Source organism: Carcharhinus amblyrhynchos, chromosome 19 (assembly GCF_965287045.1).
Source record: "Carcharhinus amblyrhynchos chromosome 19, sCarAmb.v2.hapA, whole genome shotgun sequence".
In the NCBI taxonomy this organism is placed as follows: Eukaryota; Metazoa; Chordata; class Chondrichthyes; order Carcharhiniformes; family Carcharhinidae; genus Carcharhinus; species Carcharhinus amblyrhynchos.
In genome coordinates, this window is record NC_137342.1 from 32,105,150 (window position 1) to 32,131,940 (window position 26,791).

A 26,791-nucleotide genomic window follows, 5' to 3' on the forward strand; every position below is an offset into this window, starting at 1 on the left:
GCATTGTAGGTTTCTGTGAACATTCTAAAACCACCAACATTCTTTTAAAGTCAATTTACTCCATCTCTCAATATTGAATACTTGTGAAAAAAAAACCATCTCAGTTCTTGGGTTGTTGAAATAATTCATTAGTTTGAGATCTATTGTTTTCAAAAAGAGTAAGAAAAATGGAAGACTAAAAAGAAGTATTAATAAGATAGCTCAAAAGCCAACACAGCCACAGTCGGCTGAATGACTGTCTTTTTGGGTGTTTTATCCAGTGAAATAGATGTTGAACCACATGATATTTTGTGAACTTTAAGTACAGCTGCTTACTTAGCCTATATTCCTTGACTCAGCAGCACCACTTTTCTGAACAATGGAAGCAGGTGAAAGTTGCATTTTGCAATATGTTTTAAAAAGAATGGTTTGTAAAGTCTCTTTTCATGACCATTGGATGGATATCTGAGAGTAAAGGTATCAAATTGACATGCTGGGTGGGATCTTAGTTTCATTCACTTTTGCAACTGGCACTTAGGATATAATGTGGTATGGATTAAGAGGGAAGGTTTTAAACTTCCTATTTTTTAAAAAAAGGGGTGTTTTCTTCTGCACAGTTATAAATATGTAAGAAAGTGGTTGGCCCTGCATCTATAATAGTATACAGTAAAGGCTGGAGATTTTTCCATTTGTTTAAATTAAGAGTGGTCTAGATCACAGCATATTACAGGTATTCAGCAGGGACCCAGGCAGAAATGTATCTTGTTTGGATTTCAATGTTAATTCTCTTTTACCACAGATGCTGCCAAACCTGCTGAGTATTTCCAATACTTTGTTTTTGGTAGCAATATAATGTATCTGGTGCATTGTTATTCCATATAGACATGAGTCTGGCAGCTTGGGTTAATCAAAGCCCAGTGGGATGAGAGGTTGAAGCAGTTACACTCCATTTGGACAAGCAAAGATGATTTGATTGATGTTTTTGCAAGGCTATTAAAGATTGATCAATACTTAATATGGGCATCAGAAATTAACAAGGAGAGCAGTTTCACACACAATAAAAAAATGAACAACATTTGATTTGCTGATTTTAAATCAAAGAGATACTGCTTTAGACTGATTATGTACAAAGGAAGCCAAACACTTTGATTAGTAACAGAATCACAGCTCTACAATTTCAAGTACAATTCTGTAAATCAGGCCTACAAACCACAAGACATGAAAAAGAGCAGAATAGGCCAATAAACTCAGCATTTGTCCCAAATAAATCTGGATGAGAAAGTTTCTGGTTTTACCTGCTCCAAAACAAATATGTGAGGGACCTTTATTGCTATCCTGCACATCAGTCACATTTCAAAGTGATTCCTATCACGCTCCAGTGCAAGAAATCATAATGAGCGTGCCTGCAATGGGATAGTATTGTGGTATAAAACTGATGACAATCTATGGTCAAAGTCTGTACCATGGGCCTTTTGAATAGATCCATCACATTCTAGAATACCAAATTCAAAATATCTGTGGCTGCTGGAGCATTGTGATAAATGACAGTACTGTGAATTAGTGTTCAAAATTAAGGAGGACAAGTAGGTTCACTGCCTGAAAGGGTGGTGGAAATAGTTTCAATTGTAGATTTCAAAAGGGAAGGGGAAGGTGAAAGAATTGGCAAGGGGATTAATTGGTTAGCTCTTTCGAAGAGCCAGCACAAGCACAATGACCCAACCACCTTCAAAGGTACGTGATTCTAGGAATTAAGCATTTTCTTTTGGGACATTTAAAATTTGCAACATGTCATTTAGTAAAATATTCTAAAGGTATATTGCCAGTCAAGAATTCATCATGTAAAAGATTAAATCACCATAATCCCAGATGACCATAGGCAGGTGGTGATTTAACCTGAGGCTCACCACACCTCCAAGGGCAAAATTGAGAAGGTAGGTCTTCATGTGGGAATTAAACCCATGCTACTGGAGTTGCTCCGCATTACAATGCAATAACTAACTGAGTTCACTGACTTTGGTGAAAATCTCAACAAATTCAGTCTTTTTACCCCTTCTCCAATTTCAGTTGCCTTGCAAGTTGTAGAGTCTTAGAATCACTTCAGTGCAGAAAGAGGTTGTTTGGCCCATCGAGCTTGCACCAACAACAATCCCACCAGGCCTATCCCCATAGTCAGACACATTTACTCTGCTAATCCCCCTGACACTAATGAACAATTGAGCATGGCCAAAACACCTAACCTGCACATCTTTGGCATGTGGGAAGAAACCCACACAGATATGGGGAAAGAAGTGCAAACTCCACACAATTGCCCAAGGCTGAAATTGAACCTCAGGCATTGCAAGACAGCAGTGCTCATCAGTGTGCCACTCATGCCAGGTGATCAGAGACCACCTGTAGAAATATGTTTTTGAATAAATTACTGAATTCCTAAGAAGTGGAGAAGGATTCCAAACTTAAGTTTGGAGAAAGCAACATGGACAATACATCAACCCTGCATTATTAGCCCAACAGCTCTGCAGTGTCGTTTGCAGAGACAAAACTGGCACTTTAGCTGATATTTCATAGAACAGGAATAAAGCTCTTTAGACAAGAAGGCAAACAGACCCCTGCATTGAACGGCACAGGGACAAAAGCTTCACATCAAAAGGATCAGGAATGAATGAGAGGGAAACACCAGAGAGTTCACTGGTCCTTCCTTTAGCTTCTAATACAGTCCCAGTAATAAAAAAAATCTAATTAACAAAAATGCTATTTTACAAAGCAAAGCTTTTTGGCAGCAAAATTTGAAGCAGATCTTTGGAAAACTTTATTCAAGAACCTTGAAATAAGCCCATTTTTAAAATTTCACGTCCGTTTCATGACTTAATCTCCTCAAAACTGTTACATAGTGATAATTAGTTAACAGACCATTCCAACTTTATATTGTTATCAAATACAGCACTCTCACTGGGTTAGACGTGAGTGCTGAGGTTTTTTTTTGATAATGGCAGTGACACTAAGCTACACTGCAGCGACAGTGCTGACAGATACAGAAATGCCCCACTACAAAACTCTATTAGTAAGAAAGACCTGAAATTGAGGATATTTGGATTAAATAACCAACTGCAAATAATTACCATAGTCCAGAATAAACTTTATGAACATCATCTTTTGCCAGAACCCCACCAGCTGCTAGCTTGCTGTTTCATTACATTTTGCTTCTCCTGAGGACTAAAGTGCAGGACGGTGAGAATAGCAGTCAATGTCTGCTGGCGTCCTAGGGCATCTGGCAAGGTCAGGAACCTATAAGTCACATTTTTCACGTACTCCAGATTTGCTCCTTCACGTTTCTTATCCCTGAGATGTTTCTGTATCTCGTCTTGGAGAACTTCCACATCCTCTTTGTGTCTTTCTTTCTCCATCAGAAGGCAATCTTCCAGCTCACGAACCACAGCCTCCATTTGGTGTTTCTGCTTTCTCAGTGTCGTGACCTCAAGCTCCTTTCGAGCCAGCTGTTCTGCATAGTGAAGAAATGTAGGTTCATTGGGTCCTGAAAAATTAACAGTCTGCTTTAGAATATCTTGACAGAAGTCTTCTTGAAGATTATCTTCGTTCTGAGGGCGTTCTCCATCTGACCAAAATTTGTTCTCAACACAGTTTCTATGGCTAGGTAACCCACTCGAGCCAGAACGTAAAGTTTCAGTCTCTCGGTCTTTCTCAGCTAAGACTGCAAGAGCTCTGTCTCTATGTTTGTGCATTTCTTCTTCCAGTTTAATAACTCTCTCATGACACTGCCCTTCTATCTTTTCTATTTCTTTCTTGTGAGCTGCTTGGAGTTGGGCAATGTCCAGATTCTTTGCTTCAATATCATTAGTGTGTTTGGTCTCCATTTCATCACACACGAGTCGAAGGGTAATATATTTCTCCTTCAGCTCTGCCAACTGTTCACGCAAACTCTCCAGTTCTTTGGTTGTACTGCCATCTTTCGCATTCTTGTTTTTGAGGACAACTTGAGCCCTCATTTTGTACCGCTCAAACTCTTCCTTCAGCTGTTTCAACTCTTGTTGATAGTAGAAAACCGAGGCTTTCTCTCCATCTGAAGTTTCAGGTGTGCCTGTCATATCAACTTCACAAAGCTTCTCTACATCCAAGGGTTGGTGTGATTTCTGGACTGCCAACACTAGCAATCGTTTCAGCTTTTCCATTTTGTCTCTTAAAATATTGACATCGAGATTCGATTCATCTATGGATAGATCTGATGGGGCTCTGTTGGAAGCAGCAATAGCCAAAGTCTTGTTCTCCATATCCAACTGAACTATACGGTCCTTCAGTTTGTGAATTGTCATCTTGTCTTTCTGTTTGCTCTTGTCATAAGTACCGAGGAGCTCGGAAAGCTCAGACACTTTACCTTCCAAATTTGCAACTCGCTCTTCCTCCATTTGAGAAAAGTGATGCAGCTGTTCCTGCACCTGAGCAGCCTGAAGCAGCGAGTGAAAGAAAATAGTGTTAATCACAAATGGATTGTAAAACAATGCTGTAACATTAAAAGAGATAAAAAAGATTATAACATACTTCAATGTCAGAAGTACAATGTCAGATTGTGCAGTAACTATCGCTGATATCCGTGCAACATTTTACATGGTGTAAGATTTGCAGTGCAAGTATTTCCTGGTCTTTGTCTGGCAATGAAAGCAATATTAAAGTACACTTTGAGCAATAAACTCAGCAGACTTTACAGGGGTGTGTTAGGAACCAGGTCAGAAACATCAAAATATATAATGTAGTGAGCCTACACCCTTTTTATGATTTTGGCAGTAGGGTGAGCATACGATGGCACAGTGGCTAGCATTGCTGCATCGCAGCACCAGAGACCTGGGTTTGATTCCCAGCTTGGGTCACTGTCTGTGTGGAGTCTGCACACTATCGACGTGTCTGCGTGGGTTTATTTCTGGTTGCTCCAGTTTACTCCCACAGTCTGTAAGATATGCTAGTTATGTGCACTGGACATGCTAACTTCTCCCTCAGTGCACTCAAACAGGCACTGGAGTGTGGCGACTAGGGTTTTCACAGTAAATTCATTGCAGTGTTAATGTAAGCCTATTTGTGACACCAATAAAATAAATTTTAAAACTTTAAACTTTATTCTGTGCCAGGTATGATTCAATTGACCCATTAGGAAGGTGTTATCCAAACAAACTTATAATTTAAGAACACAGTTAGAATATAACAAAAAGGATTAGTGTAACTTCTACCAATTCAAAATAATTAAACATAACAAGTTATAATTCTTAATAGTTAGGTATCTGTATAGTTCCAATTATAAGCAGCATTCTATAGACATAAATCCCTTCTTTAGAACCAGTGAGCACCAAAAACCAATGTGCTCACGTTGATGTTAGATTTCCAGTCTTTTAAATGTTAAAGTTTATTAGTGACAATTAAGGCTTACATTAACACTGCAATGAAGTTACTGCAAATTCCCCCAGTTGCCACAGTCAGGCACCTGTTCAGGTCAATGCACCTAACCAGCACGTCTTTCAGAATATGGGAAGAAACCGGAGCACCGAGGAAACCCACACAGACACAGGGAGAATGTGCAAACTCCACACAGTGACCCAAGCCTGGAATCCTTGGTGCTGAGGCAGCAGTGCTACTGTGCCACTGTGCTGCCCCTGAACCGAGATCCAGACAGACATCTGTCTTCTGAATCTCATACAACCACGACCAGAGAAAGACCCACTCCAAATGGTTGAATCTCAGAGAAAGAGACTTGTTTTGGCACACTCTAGAGAAAGAGGCACAGAGAAAGTGACCTTTCTCTAAAGATCCTAAGCAGCAGACTGTTCTTGAATTCTCTGTGTAAGCCTAGCTCCACCCAGTTTTCTGATTTTTTTTCTGTCAATCAACTTAATCTAGTCCTACTCTGCAAAACCCCAGGGGAACACTACAATAATAGAACAGCATTAGTTCAGATTCAAACCATTCTAGCAATTATGCTGCTGTGGTAACAATACAGGGCTGCTGGATAAAGACCCAGTGGCACTGGTGTTGATAAGACGAATTGCTAAAACAGAAACATGACTAAAATACATTTCTTAGAGGCAGAGTATTACCACAAATAGTAGAAGCACAAAACAAGAGAGAATCATCTTTAAAACAATACACAGTAGAGATGGGAGATAAAAGGAACAAATTCATGGATTGAGATGAATATAAACATAAAGAAAAATAAACTAATCAGCATTGGAGCACAACAACTTACATTTATACAGCACTTCTAACATAGCTCCTCACTTGGTCAAAGCATATCCAACATACATGCTACTTAAAGTTAAGACAAACAATCATAATATAATTAGGCTATGATTGGAGGGAGCCAAGGGTAGATCCTTAGGGGACTTCAGAGGTAAGTGGTGCAAAGTTGGGAACAGTTCTCTGGCTATAACTGCTTAGACTGGTAAGCAGGCAGGGTAGGCCCAGTAAGTGAATAACAGAGATGTGGTCAACTATGTTAAAGTACAAAAATGCAAGGTACCATTAAGCACAGAAGTTAGAAACTGAATTGTGGCTACATAGCACATTATAGGCAGAGTTAAGAATTTCACTTGATTGCAAGTAATCTGAGGTTGAGAGAGAGAGAAGGAAACCACCTCAGATACTGTCTCTCATGGTTTCCAAGTGAAACAGATAGCCCCTGTGCAAAAAGGTAAGTCAAATTAAGACTCCGGAAACTAATGACAGTGATCCAGTGAAGGAAGGTGGTTGCCTTAACTGTGCAATTTTATAAAGATGAGATTACATTTGTGTTCCTCAAGCATTCATGTGCTCAATGATAAATATAAGTTGTGATTTCTAACAGAATACTTATGCCCTGGTATCTTCCATTATGGTGTTAGGAACTAGATAATTTTAAATAAGCTTGTCGTATGAGGAATGGTTGAGGACTCTACTTGTTGGAGTTTAGAAGGATGAGGGGGGATCTTATTAAAACTTACAGGATACTGTGGGGCCTGGATAAAGTGGACATGGAGAGAATGTTTCCACTAGTTGCCACACTCCAGTGCCAGTTTGGATACACCGAGGGAAAACTTAGCATGGCAAATGCACCTAACTAGCACGTCTTGCGAGTTAACAAGAGAGCTGCAATTGGCAGATGTAAAGCAAAACAATCTTGCAAGAAGCCTGAAAATCAGGGGAGTCAGCTAAAAGTTAAGTGAAAGTTTAGAAAGTTTATTTATTATTGTCACAAGGAGGCTTACATTAACACTAATGAAATTACTGTAAAAATCCCCTAGTTGCCACACTCCAGCGCCAGTTTGGATACACCGAGGGAAAACTTAGCATGGCAAATGCACCTAACTAGCACGTCTTTCGGACTGTAGAAGGAAACCAGAGCACCCAGAGGAAACCCACACAGACATGGGGAGAACGTGCAAACTCCACACAGACAGTGACCCAAGCAAGGAATCGAATCCAGATCCCTGGCGCTGTGAGGCAGCAGTGCTAATCACTGTGCCACTGAAGTCCACACTGTGGGTGCGTGAAGCCATGGTGTTTTGTTGGGTTGCTGAATATTTGAGAGAATGCATAGAAGGTGATGCTCAAATGCATGTGGCGATCTAGGAAAGAGGAACATTGAAAGGAGTTACTGAATTTGATCAGCCATGATCAAAATGAATGGCGCAGCAGGCTTGAAGGGCTGAATGGCACATTCCTGCTACTATTTTCTATGTTTATATATAATGTCACTGGAGAGAAGCTTAGGCTAACACTTTGAAGACATGGGTTTGAAACCCACCATAGCAGCTGGTGGAATTTAAATTGAGTTAATAAACATCTGGAAATAAGGGTAATAGTAACCATTGTCGACTGTTGCAAAAACCCATCTGGTTTACTAATGCCCTTCAGGGAAGGGCACCTGCTATCCTTACTTGGTCCAGTTCATGTCCAGACCCATAGCAAATTGGTTGACCTGAACTGGCTGAATCAAAATATGAGATCTGCAAAATCAGACGGGCACCTGGCACTAACCTGGACACAGGAAACGACAACAGCAAACTGAGCCAAAATTGGGAGAACTGTCCCACAGACACGGTTATGTTCACAGAATCATATCTTACAATGTCCCGAACACCACTGCTGGTTATGTCCAATTTCAAAGTTTACAGTTGGAGACAGTTGCCCTGGGAGTTCTCAATATTGACTCTGGACCCCATGAGGATTTCTAGCATCAGGTCAAATGTGGGCAAGGAAATTTGCTGCTGATTACCACCTTCTACTCACTACCATCCCCTCTGCCCCTCCCACCCCATCTGATGAATCAGAATCCCTCCAAGTTGAACGCCATCTGGAGGAAGCACTGAAGGCAGCAAGGGTGCAAAATATACTCTGGGGGACTTCAATGTCCATCACCAAGAGTGGCTCAGTCACACCACTACCTTCTGGGCTGGCCAAGTCCCAAAGGGCATAGTTGCTAGAATAAGTCTTTGGCAGGTAGGTGGTGAAGGAACCAGTAAGAGGGGTAGACCTTCTTGATTTTGTCCACGCCAATCAGTGTCACAGATGCATACATCCATGACTGTATTGACAGAAGTGACTATCACACAGTCCTTGTGGAGATAAAAGTCTGGTCTTCACATTGAGGATGTCCTCTCTTGTGTTCTATTGCACTCCATAGTGCTAAGTGATCTAAAACAGATCCAACAACTCAAAACTGGATCACCTAGAGGTGCTGTGGGCATCAGCAGCAGCAGAATTGGAGACAACCACAACCTGTAACCTCATGGGGTGACATACTAACCCCCCCACCTCCCCTCCCCACCCACACACACCTGAAAATGTGGCGTCAACCTGGTGAAACCACAAGACTATTTGAATGCTGTTTTCGCAGTTTGGCTTGCAATCAGCAGAGCTAAGTGATCCCAAAACAAACAGATGAAATTTAAGTTCTGCAACCCTGTCACACTCAGTCATGAATGGTGGCGGACAATTAAAAGTAACTGAAGGAGCAGGCTCCACAAATATCAATGATGGGGGAGCCCAGCACATAAGTGCAAAAAGCAAGGCTGAAGCATTAGCAATAATCTTTAGCCAAAAGTGCTGAATGCATTATCTATCTTGGGCTCATCTAGAAGCCCCCGCATTGTAGATGCCAGTCTAGCCAATTCCGTTCACCACACAATATCAAGAAACGGTTGAAGTCATTGGATATTTCCATAGAAACCCTACAGCGCAGGAAGAGGCCATTCGACCTATCGAGTCTGCACCGACCACAATCCCACCTCAGGTTCTATCCCTACAACCCCACACATGTACCCTGCTGATCCCTTTAACTTATACATCCTGGGACACTAAGGGGCAATTTAACAGGGCCAATCAACCTAACCTGCACATCTTTGGACTTTGGGAGGAAACCTGAGCACCCAGAGGACACAGGGAGAATGTGCAAACTCCACACAGACAGTGACCCAAGCCAGAAATCAAACCCAGGTCCTTGGAACTGTGAGGCAGCAGTGCTAACCATTGTGCCACACATTTCAAAGGCTCTGTGCACTGACGACATACAACATATGAATTAGGAGCAGGAGCAGGCCATTTCTCAAGCCTGATCTGCCAGTGAGATCACGGTTGATCTGATTGTGGCCTCAAATCTACATATCCCCCCCATAACCATTGACTCCCTGTTAGCCAAGTGTATTCCAGCAATAGCATTTATGATTTGTGCTTCAGAACTTGCTGTGCCCCTAGCCAAGCTATTTCAATACAGTTACAACACTGGCATAAACTCAGCAATATGGAAAACTGCCCAGGTATGTCCTGGCCACAAAAGCAGGAAAAATCTAACTCCATTAATCAGTCTACTCTTGAACATCAGCAATGTGACCGAAGGTATAATTAAAAAGGTCAACAAGTGGCAATTGCTCAGTAATAACTTGCTTAGGTTCTGCCAGGACTACTCATCTCCTGAACTCCAGAGGTGTGCTGAGTGACTGTCCTTGACATCAAGGCAGTATTTGACCAAGCGTGGCAACAAGGAGCCCTAATAAAACTGGAGTCTATGAGAATTGGGCAATAACTCTCCACATGTTGGAGAAATACCTGGCACAAAGGAAGTTGTTGTTGGAGGTCAATCGTCTCAGCTCCAGGACATCTCTGCAGGAGTCCCTCAGGCTAGTGTCCTAGACCCAACCATCTTCAGCTATCTCATCAATAACCTTCCTTCCATCATAAAGTCAGAAGTGGAGCAGTTCGCTGATTATTGCACAATGTTCAGCGCCATTCACAACTCCTCAGATATTGATGCAGTCCATTTCCAAGTGTAGTAAGAATGAACAACATCCAGGCTTGGGCTGACAAGTGACAAGTAACATTCATGCCGCATCAGAGCCAGGCAATGACCATCTCCAACAAGAGAGAAGTCAATCATCTCCCCGTGTTATTCAATTACAATATTGTTGCTGAATCCTCCACTATCAACATCCTGGCGGTTACCATTGACCAGAAACAAAAGTGGATGAGTTATCTAAATACTGTGGCTACAAGAGCAGGTCAGAGGCTAAGAATTCTGTACAGAATAACTCACCTCCCTATTTCCCAAAGCATCTATCATCTACAAGGCACAATTCAAGAGTGTGATGGAATACTCCCCACTTGACTAGATGAGTGCAACACTGAAGATGCTTGACATCATCCGAGACAAAGCAGCCCACTTGATTGGCATCCCAACTACCACCTTCAAAGTTCACTCCTTCCACCATCAACAAAATGCACTGTGGTAATTCGCCAAAGTGTCTTCTGTGATGTAATACACAAACAGCTAGGTAAAATAGAGATAGTAGGCAGAATTCATTATAATTAGGACCTCATGCTTTAGAATTGAGAAAATGGTTACAGTGCAGTAGATAGCCATTCCACCCAGAAGCCATCACAAATACATACATGAACATAATTAAAAACAGCTCTGATTGTAATTTGAATCAGGCATTGCTTCATATGGTAGCAAAGAACAAAAACAGCCCGGGAAACAGGCCCTTCGGCCCAACGAGCCCGCGCCGCCATTTTAACATTACCAGTCCCCCCCTCCACCCATGACCCTTATCTATTGTTTATGGCATTCCACATTGAGGGAAACTAATTTAGGGACAATTTATTACCTTCAATCAGCCTAATAGCACATCTTTGGGGTGTGGGACGAAACCGGAACACCTGGAGAAAACCCACGCAAGCACGGGGAGAATGCACAAACTCCCACAGACACTGGCCCAAATCCATGTGTCTGCACAGCAAACAGTGATAGTCACTGAGCTGTCGTGTTACCCAGCATCTGGTCCAATTTAAGCACACACTAACGACATGAAGCACTAGGCTACTCTCGAACATTCAAGGGCAGCCCTCGTACGACCCATCGCATGTATGCCCCTTGTTGGACAACAAGGAGGACTGACTTAAAACCTGTGAATTAAAAGAGAAAAACATTATCATACCACATCCTTTTACATCACCAGGGACGTCCCAATGCTAATGAACCTTATTTAAAACAATCTCCTATATCCTCCCATCTAAGTTACTCCTGAACAACTCCAGCGTGCCTGCCTCCACCACTGGAGTTTCCATGCCTTCAGTGGAAATAATTATTGATAAGGACTACCTTTTCATCACTTTGAATGCCTTATCACTTTAAGGAATTTTAGAAAAGGTCGTTCCCTATTAAGAAGGTATTCTTGAAATTTAGCTCAGTGTATTATGAAAGGCTGGTAGACTTTTGAATGTCAGAATTGAATATCATTAGACACCTGGTACAAAAAACAAATGTTGTACAAATGAAACTGGAGAAAAGTTTTAAAAGTCACTATTTTCTGTTAAAACTTTTAAATTGCCTCGTGAAAATATAGAAGCTAGCAAAATTAATTAGGATTGATATTAAAACATATTATAAAGATATATATTGACCAGATACTTGCTCATAGCATATATAAGACCATCCTTCACAATTAAATAAGTGGTAAAAAGGGAGTTTAATCAAGTGAGCTGCATCCATGGCCATTAGAAAAGATACAAGTCAGTTTAAAAGAATATAAAAATGCAGATATTGTAGAAAGGTTTAAGAAGAAGAACGCTGCAATGTTTCTCAGGTTGTTGAACAGATGGACATTTGAAACAGACTTTTATCATCACGTTGTACAGGAAACTGAAACACTCGGGAATTTAAGGTAATACTTTAAATATTTCATGAATGTCCTGAAGGTACTTTAACTCGTAGCATTGTAGAGTATTTTTCATGGATTCTATATTAGAACTAAGACAATTATTTCGATCATGCTATTGATTATAATGCTGTGATCTACTTATCAACTTTTGAGCATATTGCATGTCAAATGGTTTTTTAACAAATTTGTAAATAAGTTAGTAAAATATAATGTTGCATTCAACATGAGAACCCATCTCCCTATTTTTTCTGAAATAAGCAAATTACAATACTTTGAAAAGAAACTCCCTTCAACCCTTATAATATCTGGGCAATTATAACCTAACTGATAATTATTTAAAAGGCCACTTGGCAGTAAGTAATATCTTTTGAAAATTATTTTTGAGAGGTAGTTCATTTTTTCATAACCAAAACAAGTGTGTGTAAAAAGAGGCTATTTTAAACTGAAGTGAGGGTGATTATTAGGAAAGTGCTCCCGATCTGGGGTAGCCCTCAAAAGGGGTTTGGGTTTTATCTGTTTGCTTCAACAGCATCTTCCAAACCCATGGCCTCTATCACCTAAAGGACAAGGGCAGTAGATACATAAGAACCTGTAAGTTCTTCTCCAATTCACACACCATCCTGACTTGGAAATATATTGGCATTCCTTCATTGTTGCTGGTTGAAAGTCCTGGAACTCCCTCTCTGATAGCATTGTACTTACATCACATGGATTGCAGTGCTTCAAAAAGGCAGTTCACAACCACATTTTTAAAAATTGCTCCATTTCCTCATTATTTTCTTCCAGAGAGAGATCGCCAATTCTGAAATTATTGGATATCTTGCTATGTATATGATGAATTCTGTCCTTTATTCAGCAGGTTAAGGGCTGCTTGATCCATAAGCGCATGGGAGATCTTCTATATCAGGACCAAACCAGCCACAAAATTCAAAGCAGCTCGGGATTGGAAAGAACAGGTTTACACTAGAATGGATGGGGGAGAGCCAGATTATGCATAATGGTGGAAAAGAGGAACAAAGACAGAAGAGAAATACTATTATTCAGCAAGGAATGAGAGAAATATTTCAAGTTTTTAAAATTTATTTACAGGTTGTGACATCAGTGGCAAGGGCACCATTTATTGTCCATCCCCAATTGTCCTGGTGGGCTGCCTTCTTGTGCTGTAGGTTCACCAATACAGTTGTCAGGGAGATAGTTCCAGGATTTGACCCAATGACAGTGATGAACAGCACTATGTTCCTAAGTCAGGAATGTGTGAGACTTGGACATGGTGTTCCCATGTTTCTGCTGGCCCCTTGTCCTACTGGATGGTAGTGGTCATGGATTTGGAAGGTGTTGCTTAAAGAAACTAGGGTGCATCTTGTAGATGGGACACACTGCTGCCTCTATTAGTTGGTGGTGGGAGTGAACATTTGCTGAAAGAGTGCCAACCAAGTGGGCTGCTTTTGTCCTGAATGATGTCAAGCTTCTTGACTGTTGTTGGAGCCGCACTCATACAGGCAAATGGAGAGTATTCCATCACACTCCTGACATGTGCCTTGTAGATGGTGGACATGTTTTGGGGAATCAGGAGGTGAGTTATTCGTCTCATGATTCCTAGCCTCTGACCTGTGCTTGTAGCTGCAGTATTTTTATAGCTAGTCTAGTTCACTTTCTGGCCAATGATAGATGGGCAGTTAGCAACAGTAATTTCATTAAATGTCAAGAGGCGATGTTTCAATTCTCTCTTGTTGCAAATGGTCATTGCCTGGCATTTCGGTGACATGAATGTTACTTGTTACTTGTCAGCCCAAGCCTGGATATTGTTCATGTCTCAGTATCTGAGTCATCATGAATCGTGCTGAACATTGTTTGCTGATAATTACACATCGCCCCTTTTGATGTTATGCTGGAAGGAAAGTCAGTGATGAAGTAGCTGAAGATGGTTAGGTCTAGGACACTACTCTCAGAAACTCTGCAGGTGACGTTCTGGAGCTGAAATGATTGTTGTCCAACCATCACAATCATCCTCCTTTCCGCCAGGCATGACTCCAACTGTCTTATTCCTATTGATTCCAGTTTTGCTACAGCTCCTTGATGCCACACTTGGTCAAATACTGCCTTGATGTCAAGGGCAGTCACTTTCACCTCTTGACTTCAACTATTTTGTCCAGGTTTTAAGTAAGGTTATAATGATGTCAGGAGCTAGTGACCCTGGTAAAACCCAGTTTGAGCATCAATGAGTCGGTTATTGCTACGCAATTGCTGCTTGATATCACTGTTGATGACCCCTTCCATTACTTTTCTGATGATCAAGAGTAGACAGGTGAGGTAGGAATTGGTTGGATTGGAATTGTCTTGCTTTCCATGTTACCTGGTAGATACCAGCACTGCTGTTGTACTGCAACAGCTTGGTTCAGGACACAGCAAGCTCTGGAGCTCAAGTCTTCAGTATTATTGTCAGAGCTTATAGATTTTGCAGGATTCACTATCTTTAGCATCTCATTACATCACATGGAGTGAATCAAATTGGCTGAAGACTGGTATGTGACACCATGGCAAGCACCAATGCATCACAGCACCAGGGACCAGGGTTCAATTCCAGCTTCGGGTGACAGTCTATGTGGAGTTTGCACCTTCTCCCCATGTCTGCGTGGGTTTCCACTGGGTGCTTTGGTTTCTTCCCATGGTCCAAAGATGTGCAAGTTAGGTTGATTGGACATGCTAAATTGCCCCTTAGTGTCAGGGGATTAGCAGGGTAAATGCATGGCGTTAATAGTCTAGGACCTGGGTGGGATTGTTGTTGGTGCAGGTTTGATGGGCCAAATAGCCTCCTTCTGCACTGTAGGGATTCTATGACTCAATGTGATGCTGGCGACCTGTGGAGGAGGCAGAGATGCATCATGCACTTGGTATTTCTGACTGAAGATTGTTGTGAATGCTTCAGTCTCAACTGTGCACTGACGTGCTGGTCTCTACACTGACTGAGGATGGGGATAGTTGTGGTTCCACCTCCTCCAGTGAGTTGTTTAATTGTCTACCACCATTCACAACTGGATGTGACAGAACCCATGTTGATAACATACAATACCTTAATGGCAATTTCAAGGTACTTGCACTCACTCATTGTGAAAGCTGAATAGTTCAAATTCTAACAATATTAATATGGTTTCTCTGAAGAAGAATAGTCTTACTTGTGCCAGATTCCGTTTCAGTCTTTTGCCATAGTCTGTTATTGATACAAACTGGTTTGAGATGGTTAACATTGTTGATGCAGGAACAACTTACAACAGGTTTATAATTAAATGTAAGATTACATACTTGCAGTAATATTTATGTTCTAAAAGAGCTTAGATCTGAACTGTTGCTTGTGGAATCACTTAGTTTGTCAATTACTTACTGTTTGGCATACAAGTTGGTCCTGTGTTGTAGCTTTACCATGTTAACATCTCATTTTTACATATGCCCGGTGATACCCCCGGCATGCCCTCCTGCACTCTTTAGTGAAAACAATTGCAAGGCTATGGGCTGAACACAGAGGCATAGGACTAATTAGATAGTTCGTTCAAAAAGCTAACACAGGCACAATGGGTCAAACAGCCTGCATCTCTGCTCCACTGTTTTAAGAAGGACATCATGAACCAACGACAGGATAGATTTGAAATATATATGCACAGCTGCACAAAGCATTAATTATGAAACAAGGGACCTAAAATCACCAAGAGCCATCAGGAGGTATGACCGTCCTTCCAACGTAATGGCAGAAGTGGTGGATGTTTCCTGATAATTGCACAATGTTCAGTATCATTTACAACTCCTCAGATACTGAAGTACTCCATACCACTGTGCAGCAAGACCTGGTCAATATCCTGACATATACTGCAACAGCAAGTAACATTCACACCATACTCGTGGTAGGCAATGACCATCTTGAACAAAAGAATCTAACCATCTCCCCATGATGTTTAAGGGCATTGCTATTTCTGTGGATTGCCATTGATCAGAAATCTAAGTGGACCAGCCATATAAATACTGTGATTACAAGTGCTATCTTTACTCTGAGGCTGGGAATATGCCTGGATAAATGCAGCTCCAACAAGAAGCTTAACATCAGTCAGCACACTTGATTGGCATCCCATCTACCCCCTTGTATATTAATTCCATACAACACGAGCAGATGTGCTGCAGTGTGTACCATCTACAAGATCAACAATACCAACTTGCCATGGCTCCTTCGACAGCACCTTCCACACCCGCGATGTCTACCACTTAGAAAAACAGGGAAAGCAGATACATGGTTAAATCCCAATCAATTCAGATACCATCCTGTTCCTTCACTGTCACTGGGTCAAAATCCTGGAATGCTCTCTTTAACAACACATGGACTGCAGAGGTTCAAGGCAGTGACTCACCACCTTCTCAAGGAGAATTGGAGATGGCCAATTAATGCTGGTCTTGCCAGTGACACTCACATCTCATGGACAAATAAAAATGTCACAGATACAATATTCTTAAATACCATCAGCAGGAACAACGTCACAACTTTGAGGAAAATTCTTTCAGTCATGCTTGAACTGGGAAAATACATTCCCAGATAGAAGATCTTTAGGAGGAACAAAGAAAGGGAAAAGGAAAGATAGATGGCATTGCTAAGGTCACCAAAGACAGAATTTTATTGAAGGTAATGTTTAGAGCAAGTCTCTCTGAATTTCATGGAAAGAAGTAAGAGTTGGCCATTAACTACAGGGTGATAAATTGTGAGAAACAATTGCAGGAAGAGGATTTGTATCCACTAACCTGGGAAAAAAAATTACAGTACCATCAGTGGTCAAAATAGGAAGTGGTTTATCGAATGTATTCAAAACTGCTTATAGTACTAAGTATTTTCACATCTCTAATGTGGGAAGTTGTAGTATAAAAATCTGGACAAGGTTCAAGTCCAATAGCTGATATAAGGTTCAAATGCTACTACCTTCTTTATTTCCAGTTGAAGTTGTGCCTGATAATGGGCCTTTGTCTCAGTCATTTCTTTCTCCAATTCCTGTACACGAGGGTCTGGTCTTCTCTTCTCTTCTTCAGCAAGCCGTAACGCAGATTTCATCTCATCAACTTCCCGATTTAGATTCTTCAATTGAGACTCACAATCATCCACCCTTTCTGCTGCATGGCTTTTTGATGTCAATGTATCCCTCATATCTTCGAGTTGCAGTTCCACATCTTGACGCAAAGCTCTCTCTTCCTGCAGCAACTTTTGAAGTTCATGAAGCATTGAGGCATGGTCACTCTGCTCCCGGCTTCGTTCATGTTGCTGGGTAATGATGCGAGCTTTGGCTTCGGCAAGCTGTTCCTGGACTTTAGTAATCTCTGCTTCATATTTGGTGCTTTCTTCTTCAAACCTCTGGGTCAAGTCTTCCAGCTCTTGCCTCATTTTCTTCTTGTCTGTTAAATAAGAGGCCTCCATTCGTGATTTCTCCTGTGTGACAGTTGCCAAAGCGTTGGTCAGCGTTGCCAACTGACTCTTCAACTGTATCATTTTATCAGTATCACTGTGGCTCTGCTGTTCCCCACTCCCAACACTGATACCACTTTCAGAACCATTGGCTTCTTCAGATTTTGGGGAAGACGTTCCTCCAGCCACCAGCTCCACTGAGCTTTTGTCTTCATCATTCAATTCTCCTTTGGTGCTATTGGTCAAACTAGCTGCCGTGTCCATACTATTCATTGTCCCTGCACTGTCCTCACTATGGACTGAGCTCTGGTCATCTCCAACCTCAGAGGCTGTACTTACAGGACCTACATTCTGTAAACTTTTATCCACCTCTTGTGATACAGAGAGGACTTTCAAACTGGCCTCCAATGCTTCCTTTTCTTTGATGAGGCTTTTGTAAGCACGCACAACATCTCTCAGACGTGTCTGGTATTGGAACAGCTGCTTCTTTTGCGCTTCAATTGTATCCAAAAGCTCTTTCTTACTGGGGCCACCACCAAAGTTCACACCAAACTTCTCCATGTCAGTTCAAAGTAGATCTCAAAGTAAGGAACCCATCTGCAACAAGAAAGAAAATAAATATTATTTGATAAAGATCTGTCAATCATTTTCAATATAGTGAAACAGTAGGCAGCTAAAATTTGACATTTGTTTTATCTCTGTAGGCCAGGAGGGAGAGGCATTAAAGAACTAACTCAGATAGCAGAGGTCAATCAGGAAAGGAGCAGAAAATCAGTAAAGGAGAAATAACATTGAAACTGCTAACATACACCTAACAGAAAGAGTCTGGAGGTGAATTTGGTCTTTGATAGGAGGGAAAATGATCCAGAGTGTATCAGCCAAATCTTCTACATCCTTTCCAATTTTCATTAGACTATGTGAACTATAATTTCAATATTTTCAGGATAGATAAGGGGAAAGCAGAGGATGTATTTAAGATCTTCGGATTTTCAAAAAAGCATTTGATAAATTGATTATTACACAAAATTAGGAAGGGGTATTATATCAGTATGGATTTAGATTTCATTAATGGACAGGAAAAAGCAATTAGGAATAAATGTTGGATATCAGGCTGTAACTAGTTAGTTACCACAAGGATCAGTGTTTTGGTCACAACAATTTAAATTATTTTATCAATGATTTAGATGTGGAGACCAGTGTAACGGATCCAAGTTTGCTGATGGGGAAGAAATATAGAAAGTAGGCACAGGATTAAGTCATTTGGCCCTTCAAGCCTGCTCCGCCACTCATAATGGTCATGACTGATCTTCTATTTCAAACCCATACTTCCACTCTCTCCCCATGCCCCTTGATGCCTTGAGTCCAGAAATCTATCCATTTCCTTAAACAGATTCAATGACTTGGCTTCCACAGTCTTTTGTGCTAGAGAATTCCATAGGTTCACCATCCTCTGAGTGAAGACATTTCTCCTCACATTAGCCCTAAATGGCCGACCCTGTATTTTGAGACTGTGACTTCTTGTGCTAGGCCCCTCAGCCAGTGGAAATAACATTCATACATTTAGTCCGTCCAGCCCTGTAAGAGGTTTATGCTTTTCAATGAGATCTCCTCTCATTCTTCTAAACTCCAGTGGATACAGATCTCATGAACCCAATCTCTCCTCATATGACAATCGTGTTATCCCAGGAATAGGTCTGATAAACCTTTGCTGCACTCCTCTATGGCAAGTATATCCTTTTTTAGGCAAGGAGACCAAAACTGCACACAATACAGTTACCAAGGCCACATCCTTGCTCCTGTATTCAAGTCCTCTTTCAATGAAGGCCAACATTTCATTTGCCTTCCTAATAGCTTGTTGGACCTGCATGTTGGCTTTCAGTGACTGGTACACAATGACACCCAGGTCCCTTTTGTATGTCACCATTTTACAATCTATCACCATTTAAAAAATATTTCACCATTCTGTTTTTCCCATCAAGGTCGATAACATTGATCCACGTTATAATGCATCTGCCATGTCTTTGCTCATTCACGATTTGTCTAAATTGCCTTGAAATTCTCCTTATGTCCTCCTCACCACTTATATTTGTACCAAGTTTTGTATTGTCAGCAAACTTGGAAATATTACATTAGGTTCCTCATCCAAATCATGGATATTATGAATGGCTGGATGCCCTGTGTGACCCCACTAGTCACTGTCTACCATTTTGAAAAAGAACCATTTATTTCTACCCTCCATTTTCTGTCTGCTAACCAGCGCTCAATCTATGCCAATTTGTTACCCTCAATCTCATGTGCTTTAATTCTTCACGTTAACCTCTTGTGTGGGACTTTATCAAAAGCTTTCTGAAAATCCAAATGCACCACATCTCCCTTATCTATTGTGCTAGTGATGTCCTCAGAACACTCCAGCAAATTTGTCAAACATGATTTCCCTTTCCTAAGTCCATGCTGACTTTATCTAACCTCCTGATATTTTCTAAGTATCCTATTATCATATCCTTTATATAATAGACTTATATTAGGTTAATCAGTCTGTTATTCTGATTTCTCCCTCCTCTTTAAATAGTGGGGTTATATCTACCATCCTCCAATCTGCCAGAACTGTTCCAGAATCTAAAGAAGTTTGGAAGGTGACAACCAAAGCATCCACTATTTCCATGAATTCCTCTTTAGTATTCTGGGGTGTAGATCTGGTCTTGGGGATTTATTGGCTTCGAGATCCATTAATTTCCCTAGCACTTCTTTTCAGAAATACTAATTTCCTTGCAATTCCTCCTTCTCACTTGACCCATTGCTTTTCCAACATTTCTGGGAAGTTATTTGTATCTTCCTCTATGCAGAGGAAACTAAAGTTGAAGCTCAAATGCCCTGCCATTTTCTTGTTCTCTATTATAAATTCTCCCATTTCGGACTGTTAGAAACTGACATTTGTCTCCACTAATTTTTTCTTTTTACATACAAAAGCTTTTTGGTCCTCTATTTTTTCCTTCTTAATCAACCCTGGGTCCTCTAACTCAATTCTAAACTGTTCCCAATCCTCTGGTTTGCTACTTTTTCTAACAACTTTTTACGATTCCTCTTTGGATCGAATACTATCCTTAATTTCTTTCCGTAGTTGTGATTGGGGCACTTTTCTTATTACATTTTTGTGCCAGAAAGGAACGTATAACTGTTGCAAGCATACACTTGTTCCTTAAATATAGGCATTGTCTATCCACCATCATGCCTTTTAATGAGGTTCCCCAATTTATCTTAACCAATTCATGTCTCAAACCTTCATATTTTCCTTTGTTTAGATTTAGGATTGTAGTTTCAGATCCGACTTCTTCATTCCATCATGATAAACAATTCTATCACGTCATGGTCACTATTCCCTAAAGGACCCCACACAAGAAGATTGTTAATTAACCCCTCTCATTTCATGATACCAAATCTAGAATATATGTTCCCTAGTTGGTTCCTTGACATATTGGTCCGAAAAAAAATCACATACATACTCCAGGGGTGAGTTTTCCAGCTCCGCCTATTGTTGGGTTCATCTAGTCCCACTGAAAGTCAATGGACTTTTGGCAGGCTGCCAAATTTCCCACAGCGAGTCTCACCGTGATGGAGCCAGAAAATGCTGGCTCAGAAATTCATCAACCACAGTATTATTGCGAGTTTGGTTTGCCCAATCTATACACAGCGCCTTTGTTACATGAATCTTTATATTTCCTTTTAATACATTTCCCTACCTCACCACTACTGTTTGAAGGCCTATTGACAATACCCACTATTTTTTTCTGCCTCTTGTTGCTTTAGTTCCACCCAGTCTGATTCTACATCTAGATTTTCTAAGCCAATACCCTCTCCCACTACTGCACTCATTTCATCCTTAACTAACACAACCACTCCACCACCTTTTCCTTTTTCCCTGAACTTCCTAAATAGAATAGTCTTGGATATTCACTTTTCAGCCCTAGTCACCTTGCAGCCGTCTTCATAATTGCAATCATATTGTGCGTATTTATATCAATTTGTATTTATTGTTGCAAATATACCATACAGATACAGTGCCTTTAGACTTGTCTTTTTAACATTTTTATACATTTTATTTTGTACCATGGCACTATTTGCTGCTAACCCTTGTTTCTCTGGCCTTCCATGCTGCACCTGAGCCATTTGCGGTGCTACAAACTTGACTTGAGCAACTATCTCCCCCAACAGTAATCATAACTGAAAACTTGTTGGAGAGGGAGATGGACTTACAGACTACCTACCTGGTGCTTTTAGTCTGCCCGGCAGTCACCCATTCATTTTCTGCCTGTGTATTTTTAACCTGTGGTCTGACCACATCACTGTACATCTATCCATGAAGAACTTCATCCTTACAGTCCAACTGCAAGGATCCAAAATGTGGATTTCAACTGGAGACACACACATGGTCACTCTGGAAACTGGGAGTGTCCCTGACTTCCCATATTGGGGACATTCCACATGGCCGAGCTACCCTGTCATGGCTTATTCTTAACTGATTCCCTAACTTTTATTCCCTCTCGTTTAGGGTATATTAGAAGCAGTAGAAATACCAGGTCCTACTTACCAAGGCTGCTGCTTTTTTTCTGCGAAAGGTAGAAAAGGGAAGGATCACCTCCTTCCCTCGTCACCAAACTCCTCCTTAAGCACTTTATTGTAGACCAAAGCAGCACTGTAACATGGCCTGCTTTTAAACTCTGAATCTAAGTTTTGAAAACCTGTCTAAGCCGGTTAGCTAATTAACTAGTTGCAGCTACAAGCAGAGCCTGTCTATGCACCTTCTTCCAACTCAAACAGCAACTTTAATTGCTAAATGAAAGGTCTAGACTTTAGGTATAAATTAACCCATAATTTAACCCTTAAATTTATACATCATCAAACTCCAACTTAAGCACTATATTGCAGCCCAAAACAGCACTCCAGTGCAGACAGTTGTGAAGAAGCTGAAAGGAGGTTGTAAAATAATATAAACAGCTTAAGTGACTGTGAAAAGATGGGACAGATAGAATATCATGTAGAGGAATGTGAGATTATCTGCTATGGTAGGAAAAATGGAAAAGCAGAACTTTATACAAGGTGAGAGACTAGGAAATGTTGGCACATAGAGGATACACAATTCAAAGAAAATTAACATGCAAGGAATTGTGAAAGCAATGGCTTGTAAATTTTATTATGAATGGATTGGAGTACAAAAGTGAAGTAGTCTTACTGTAATTATGTGAGGTCTTGGTGATACCACACCCAGATTGTGTTCAGTTTTGGTCTTCTTCCCTCAGAAGCGATATAATTATATTAAAGAGCATGCAACAAAGACAATTCTTGGATTGAGGGGATTGTCCTATGAGGAGAGGTTAAGTACAATTGGCCTATATTCCCTCGAGTTTAGAAGAATGAGCAAAATTGCAACATATAAAATTCTTCAAAGAATTTAGCAAGGTAGATACTAAAATGATGTTTCCCTTGGATGAAATCTCTAGAACTAGAGCTTAGAAACTTAGAATAAGAGCTCAGGCATTTAAGACTATTAATGAAACAGTTCTGCTTTTCTATTTTCCCTACCAAAGTAGATAACTTCACATTTCATATTAGATGAATATTGTGAACCTCCAGAACTCTCTACCTTAGAGAACTGTGTGTGTTCAATCAGTAGGAAGAATGAAGAAAGGTAGTAAGAATTAAATGGTATAATTTTAGAGGGAAAACAGAAACACGGGATACCTGTGGGTAGGCCTATGCAAATCTTTGAAGCTGGTTGGACAAGTTGAGAATGCCATTATTACAGCATTTGAGGGCCTTGGTTTTATTAATAGAGTACAAAAGGAGGAAGTAATACTGGACTTTTATAAAACACTAGTTAGGCCCCAGATGGAATAGTTCTGGGCACCACACTTTAAAAAGTACATCATATCCCTGGGGAGAAAGCAAAAGACATTTACTAGAATGGTACCACGAACAAGAGGCTTTGTTCTATGGAAAGACTGGAGAAATTTTAAGTTTGTTTATTTGCGTCACAAGTAGACTTACATTAACACTTACGACGTTACTGTAAAAATCCCCTCGTCGCCACATTTTGACGCCTGTTTTGGTACACCGAGGGAGAATTTAGTGTGGCCAATGCACCTAACCAGCACGTCTTTCAGATTGAGGAGGAAACACACGCAGACACGGGGAGAACATGCAGACTCTGCTGCTGCTTCACAGTGCCAGGGACCAGGCTTCAATTCCCAGCTTGAGTCACTGTGACCCAAGTTGGGAATTGAACCTGGGTCCCTGGCACTCTGACACAGCAGCAGTGCTAACCACTGTGCCACCATGTCACCCAGAAATTGGGTGTGCTCTGTTTAAAGCAGAGAAGTTTAAGAGGAGATTTGACAGAGTTACTGACACAGTTACTGATAGAATACCTAAGGAGCAACTATTTACAGTGGAAGAAATTTTGGTAATCACAAAAGAAACTTAAGGTGATTGACAAAAAAAAATCAGAGGAACTATCAGAAGATATTTTTAAACAATTAATATGATACTGAATGCACTACCTGAAAAGGCTGTAGTAGCAAATTTTCATGGACTGAATCATTTCCTACTATGCTGTATCATTTTATGAAACTATAATTGTCAATTTATATTACCATTAGCTCTATCATTAGCTGTATAGACCCTATGCTCTGAAATTTCCTCCCTGAACCACCACAATGTCTCATTTTGCATGTTTGTTTTAAAATCTATCTCACCAGCCAAGCTTCCAGTCACCTATTCCCATAGTGCCTAACTTGATTTAGTGCCAATTTTTCTCCAATTATGGCATGGACTGAAAATTGATGAGCAGACAAGAAACAGGGTGGGAATAAATGGATCTTTTTCGGAGAGGCAGGCAACGACTAGTGAGATATTGCATGGATCAATGCTCGGGCCCCAGGTTTTCACGATACATTTCAGTGATTTGGAAGAAGGAATCAAATGTAATATTTCCAAGTTTGCTGACAAAATAAAACTTGATAAGAATGAGAGTGCTCAGGAGGATATTAAGAGGCTTCAAGGCGATTTAGACAAGTTGTGAGGGGACAAATACACAGCAGATGCATTATAATGTGGATAAATGTGAAGTTATTCACTTTGAGGAAAAACGAATGGTAGAGTATTGTTTAAATGATAATACTAATTTACAAAGGAAGCCGAGTGTCCTTGTACAGCAATCAATGAAAGCAAATACAATAACAGAAAATGCTGGAAAATCTCAACAGGTCTCACAGTATCTGTGGAGGAGAACAGAGCCAATGTTCTGAGCTGATAAAAGGGCATCCAGATTCAAAATGTTGGCTCTATTCTCTCTCCACAGATGCCATCAGATCTTTGAGATTTTCCAGCATTTTCTGTTTTTCTTTCAGATTCCAGCGTCCACAGCATTTTGCTTTTATAATGAAAGCAAGTATGCAGATGCAGCAAGCAGTTAGGAAGCCAAATGGTATGTTAACCATCACTGCAAGGAGACTTAAGTAGATGAGAAAGAATGTCTTGCTTCAGCTGTACAGGGCCTTATTGAAAGCACACCAGGAGTATTGTGTGCAGTTTTGCTCTCTACCGAAAATAATATATACTTGCTATAGAGGGAGTGCAATGAAGGTTCACCAGATTGATTCCTGCAATGACAGCACTGTCATATGTATTCACTGATGTTTAGAAGAATGAGAGGAGATCTCACTGAAGCATTTATCTTTCTGAAAGGATTCTACAGACAGGATGCGGGGATGATGTTTCTTCTGGCGGGGAATGGGAAGGGGTCACAGTCTCAAGATTCAGGAAGCCATTTAAACCTCAGATGATGAGAAATGTCTTTATTCAGAGGGTGGTAAACCTGTGGAATTCATTGCCATAGAAGGCTGTGGGAGACAATTTCACTGAATGTTTAGCAAGAAAATAGATCGATTTCTTGACTCTAAGGTAAAGGAGAGAGAGCGATGGTATCGCATTGAGATAGAGGATCAACTATGACTGTATTGAATGGTACAACAGGTTACTCCTGTTCTGAGTTTCTACGTTATTATGTCACTATGCTCCTGTGAGGTGCCCAGGGGCTGTTTATTACATCAGGCACGCTTTATTTAGTAGCATTCTCACGTTTGAGTCACAACATCACGAGCGCAAAGTCCTACTCTGGAGACTCAAGCACAAAAAAGTAGGTGTCACTCCATTGCAATGTCAGAAGAGAAGTGCCAAGAGAGTGTGCAGCTCTGTTAGAAGGCAGCATGTAAGGCATACTGCATTGTTGTGGGTGCCGTCTTTCAGACAAGCTGTTAGACAGGCTATCCTTTCTGTTGGATATAAGAGATCCCACAGCACTGTTTTGAAGAGAAATAGAGACGTTCTGATCAACATCTCTCCATCAATCTCACAAAATGACATTATCTCATTATCATTGCTGCTTATGGTACCTTGCTGTGTGCAAACTGGCTGTCGTGTTTCCTACAGTACAACAGTAGTTACACTTGAGAAGTACTTTATTGGTTGTAAAGAGAAAAAAGTGTTTTGGGGCATTCTGATGTTGTGAAGGGCGCTAGGTAAATAAATACAAGTTCTGACTTTCTACAAAAGACTTGGTCACAAATTGGCCTTTCACAAACTTAAGATGCCTTAAAAATGTTTTGTAGACAGTGAAACACTTTTCGAAACGTAGTCACTATTGTATGGATCCCCAAAACCACAGAATGACGATGGCCAGATTATCTTCTGCAAGTGATGTCGATAGAATATGAATTTAAGAATATTGACCAGAACTGGGACGAGAATACCTTGCTGTTGTTCCAAACTGCCATAAGATCTTTTACAGCCGCCTGAGACAGAGCCTCCCCTTGGCCAAGGCAGCAGCCTGGCAGTACCGGCTCTGAGGGACTCCTGACCCTCGGCCCAAGGCTGTGCTTGGTCCACTGTCTGGACTCCAGCTTCACCCCCCTCTCTCCAACTAAGCCGCTTCTCGTCGCTCACAAAGCAAACAGGCCCAATCCTCACCGAGGCGCTCCGCTTGTCCAGGCCGACTGCCGCCTTCAGTTCAGGGCCAGGCCGCCGAGGCCAGAATCCCTTCGCTGACGTCGCCAATGGAACAGGAAAGACGCCATCTTGAGAAGGTGATGGAGCTAAGGGTGAAAGGTCACCCTGCGTCATTGGAGTAACGAGCCTCTGATTGGCC

General features: G+C 41.0%; 1 protein-coding gene across 2 annotated transcripts; it reads right to left on the bottom strand.

The window, feature by feature from the left end:
* Positions 1–754: 754 nt before the first annotated feature.
* gcc1 (GRIP and coiled-coil domain containing 1) lies at positions 755–26,726 on the bottom strand. 2 transcript variants are annotated; one of them, XM_080207509.1, is made up of 3 exons: positions 26,397–26,726; positions 17,116–18,189; positions 755–4,436 (listed from the first exon to the last, which is right to left on the bottom strand). In XM_080207509.1, the coding sequence occupies exons 2-3, from the start codon at positions 18,151–18,153 to the stop codon at positions 3,123–3,125; spliced, it is 2,352 nt and encodes a 783-aa protein (XP_080063635.1). In that variant the 5' UTR covers positions 18,154–18,189; positions 26,397–26,726; the 3' UTR covers positions 755–3,122. The 2 variants fall into 2 exon arrangements, with proteins under 2 accessions (XP_080063635.1, XP_080063634.1); XM_080207508.1 differs by having other exon boundaries at positions 756–4,436; positions 26,614–26,726.
* Between the last annotated feature and the right edge of the window lie 65 nt (positions 26,727–26,791).

What these genes read in the sequence shown, in the direction of transcription:
- gcc1 (XM_080207509.1), bottom strand. Translation starts at nt 18,153, where the DNA reads ATGGAGAAGTTTGGTGTGAACTTTGGTGGTGGCCCCAGTAAGAAAGAG. An exon ending in TTCAACTGGAAATAAAGAAG is followed by an intron (nt 4,437 to 17,115) that starts GTAGTAGCATTT and finishes TCGCTGCTTCAG; the next exon opens with GCTGCTCAGGTGCAGGAACA.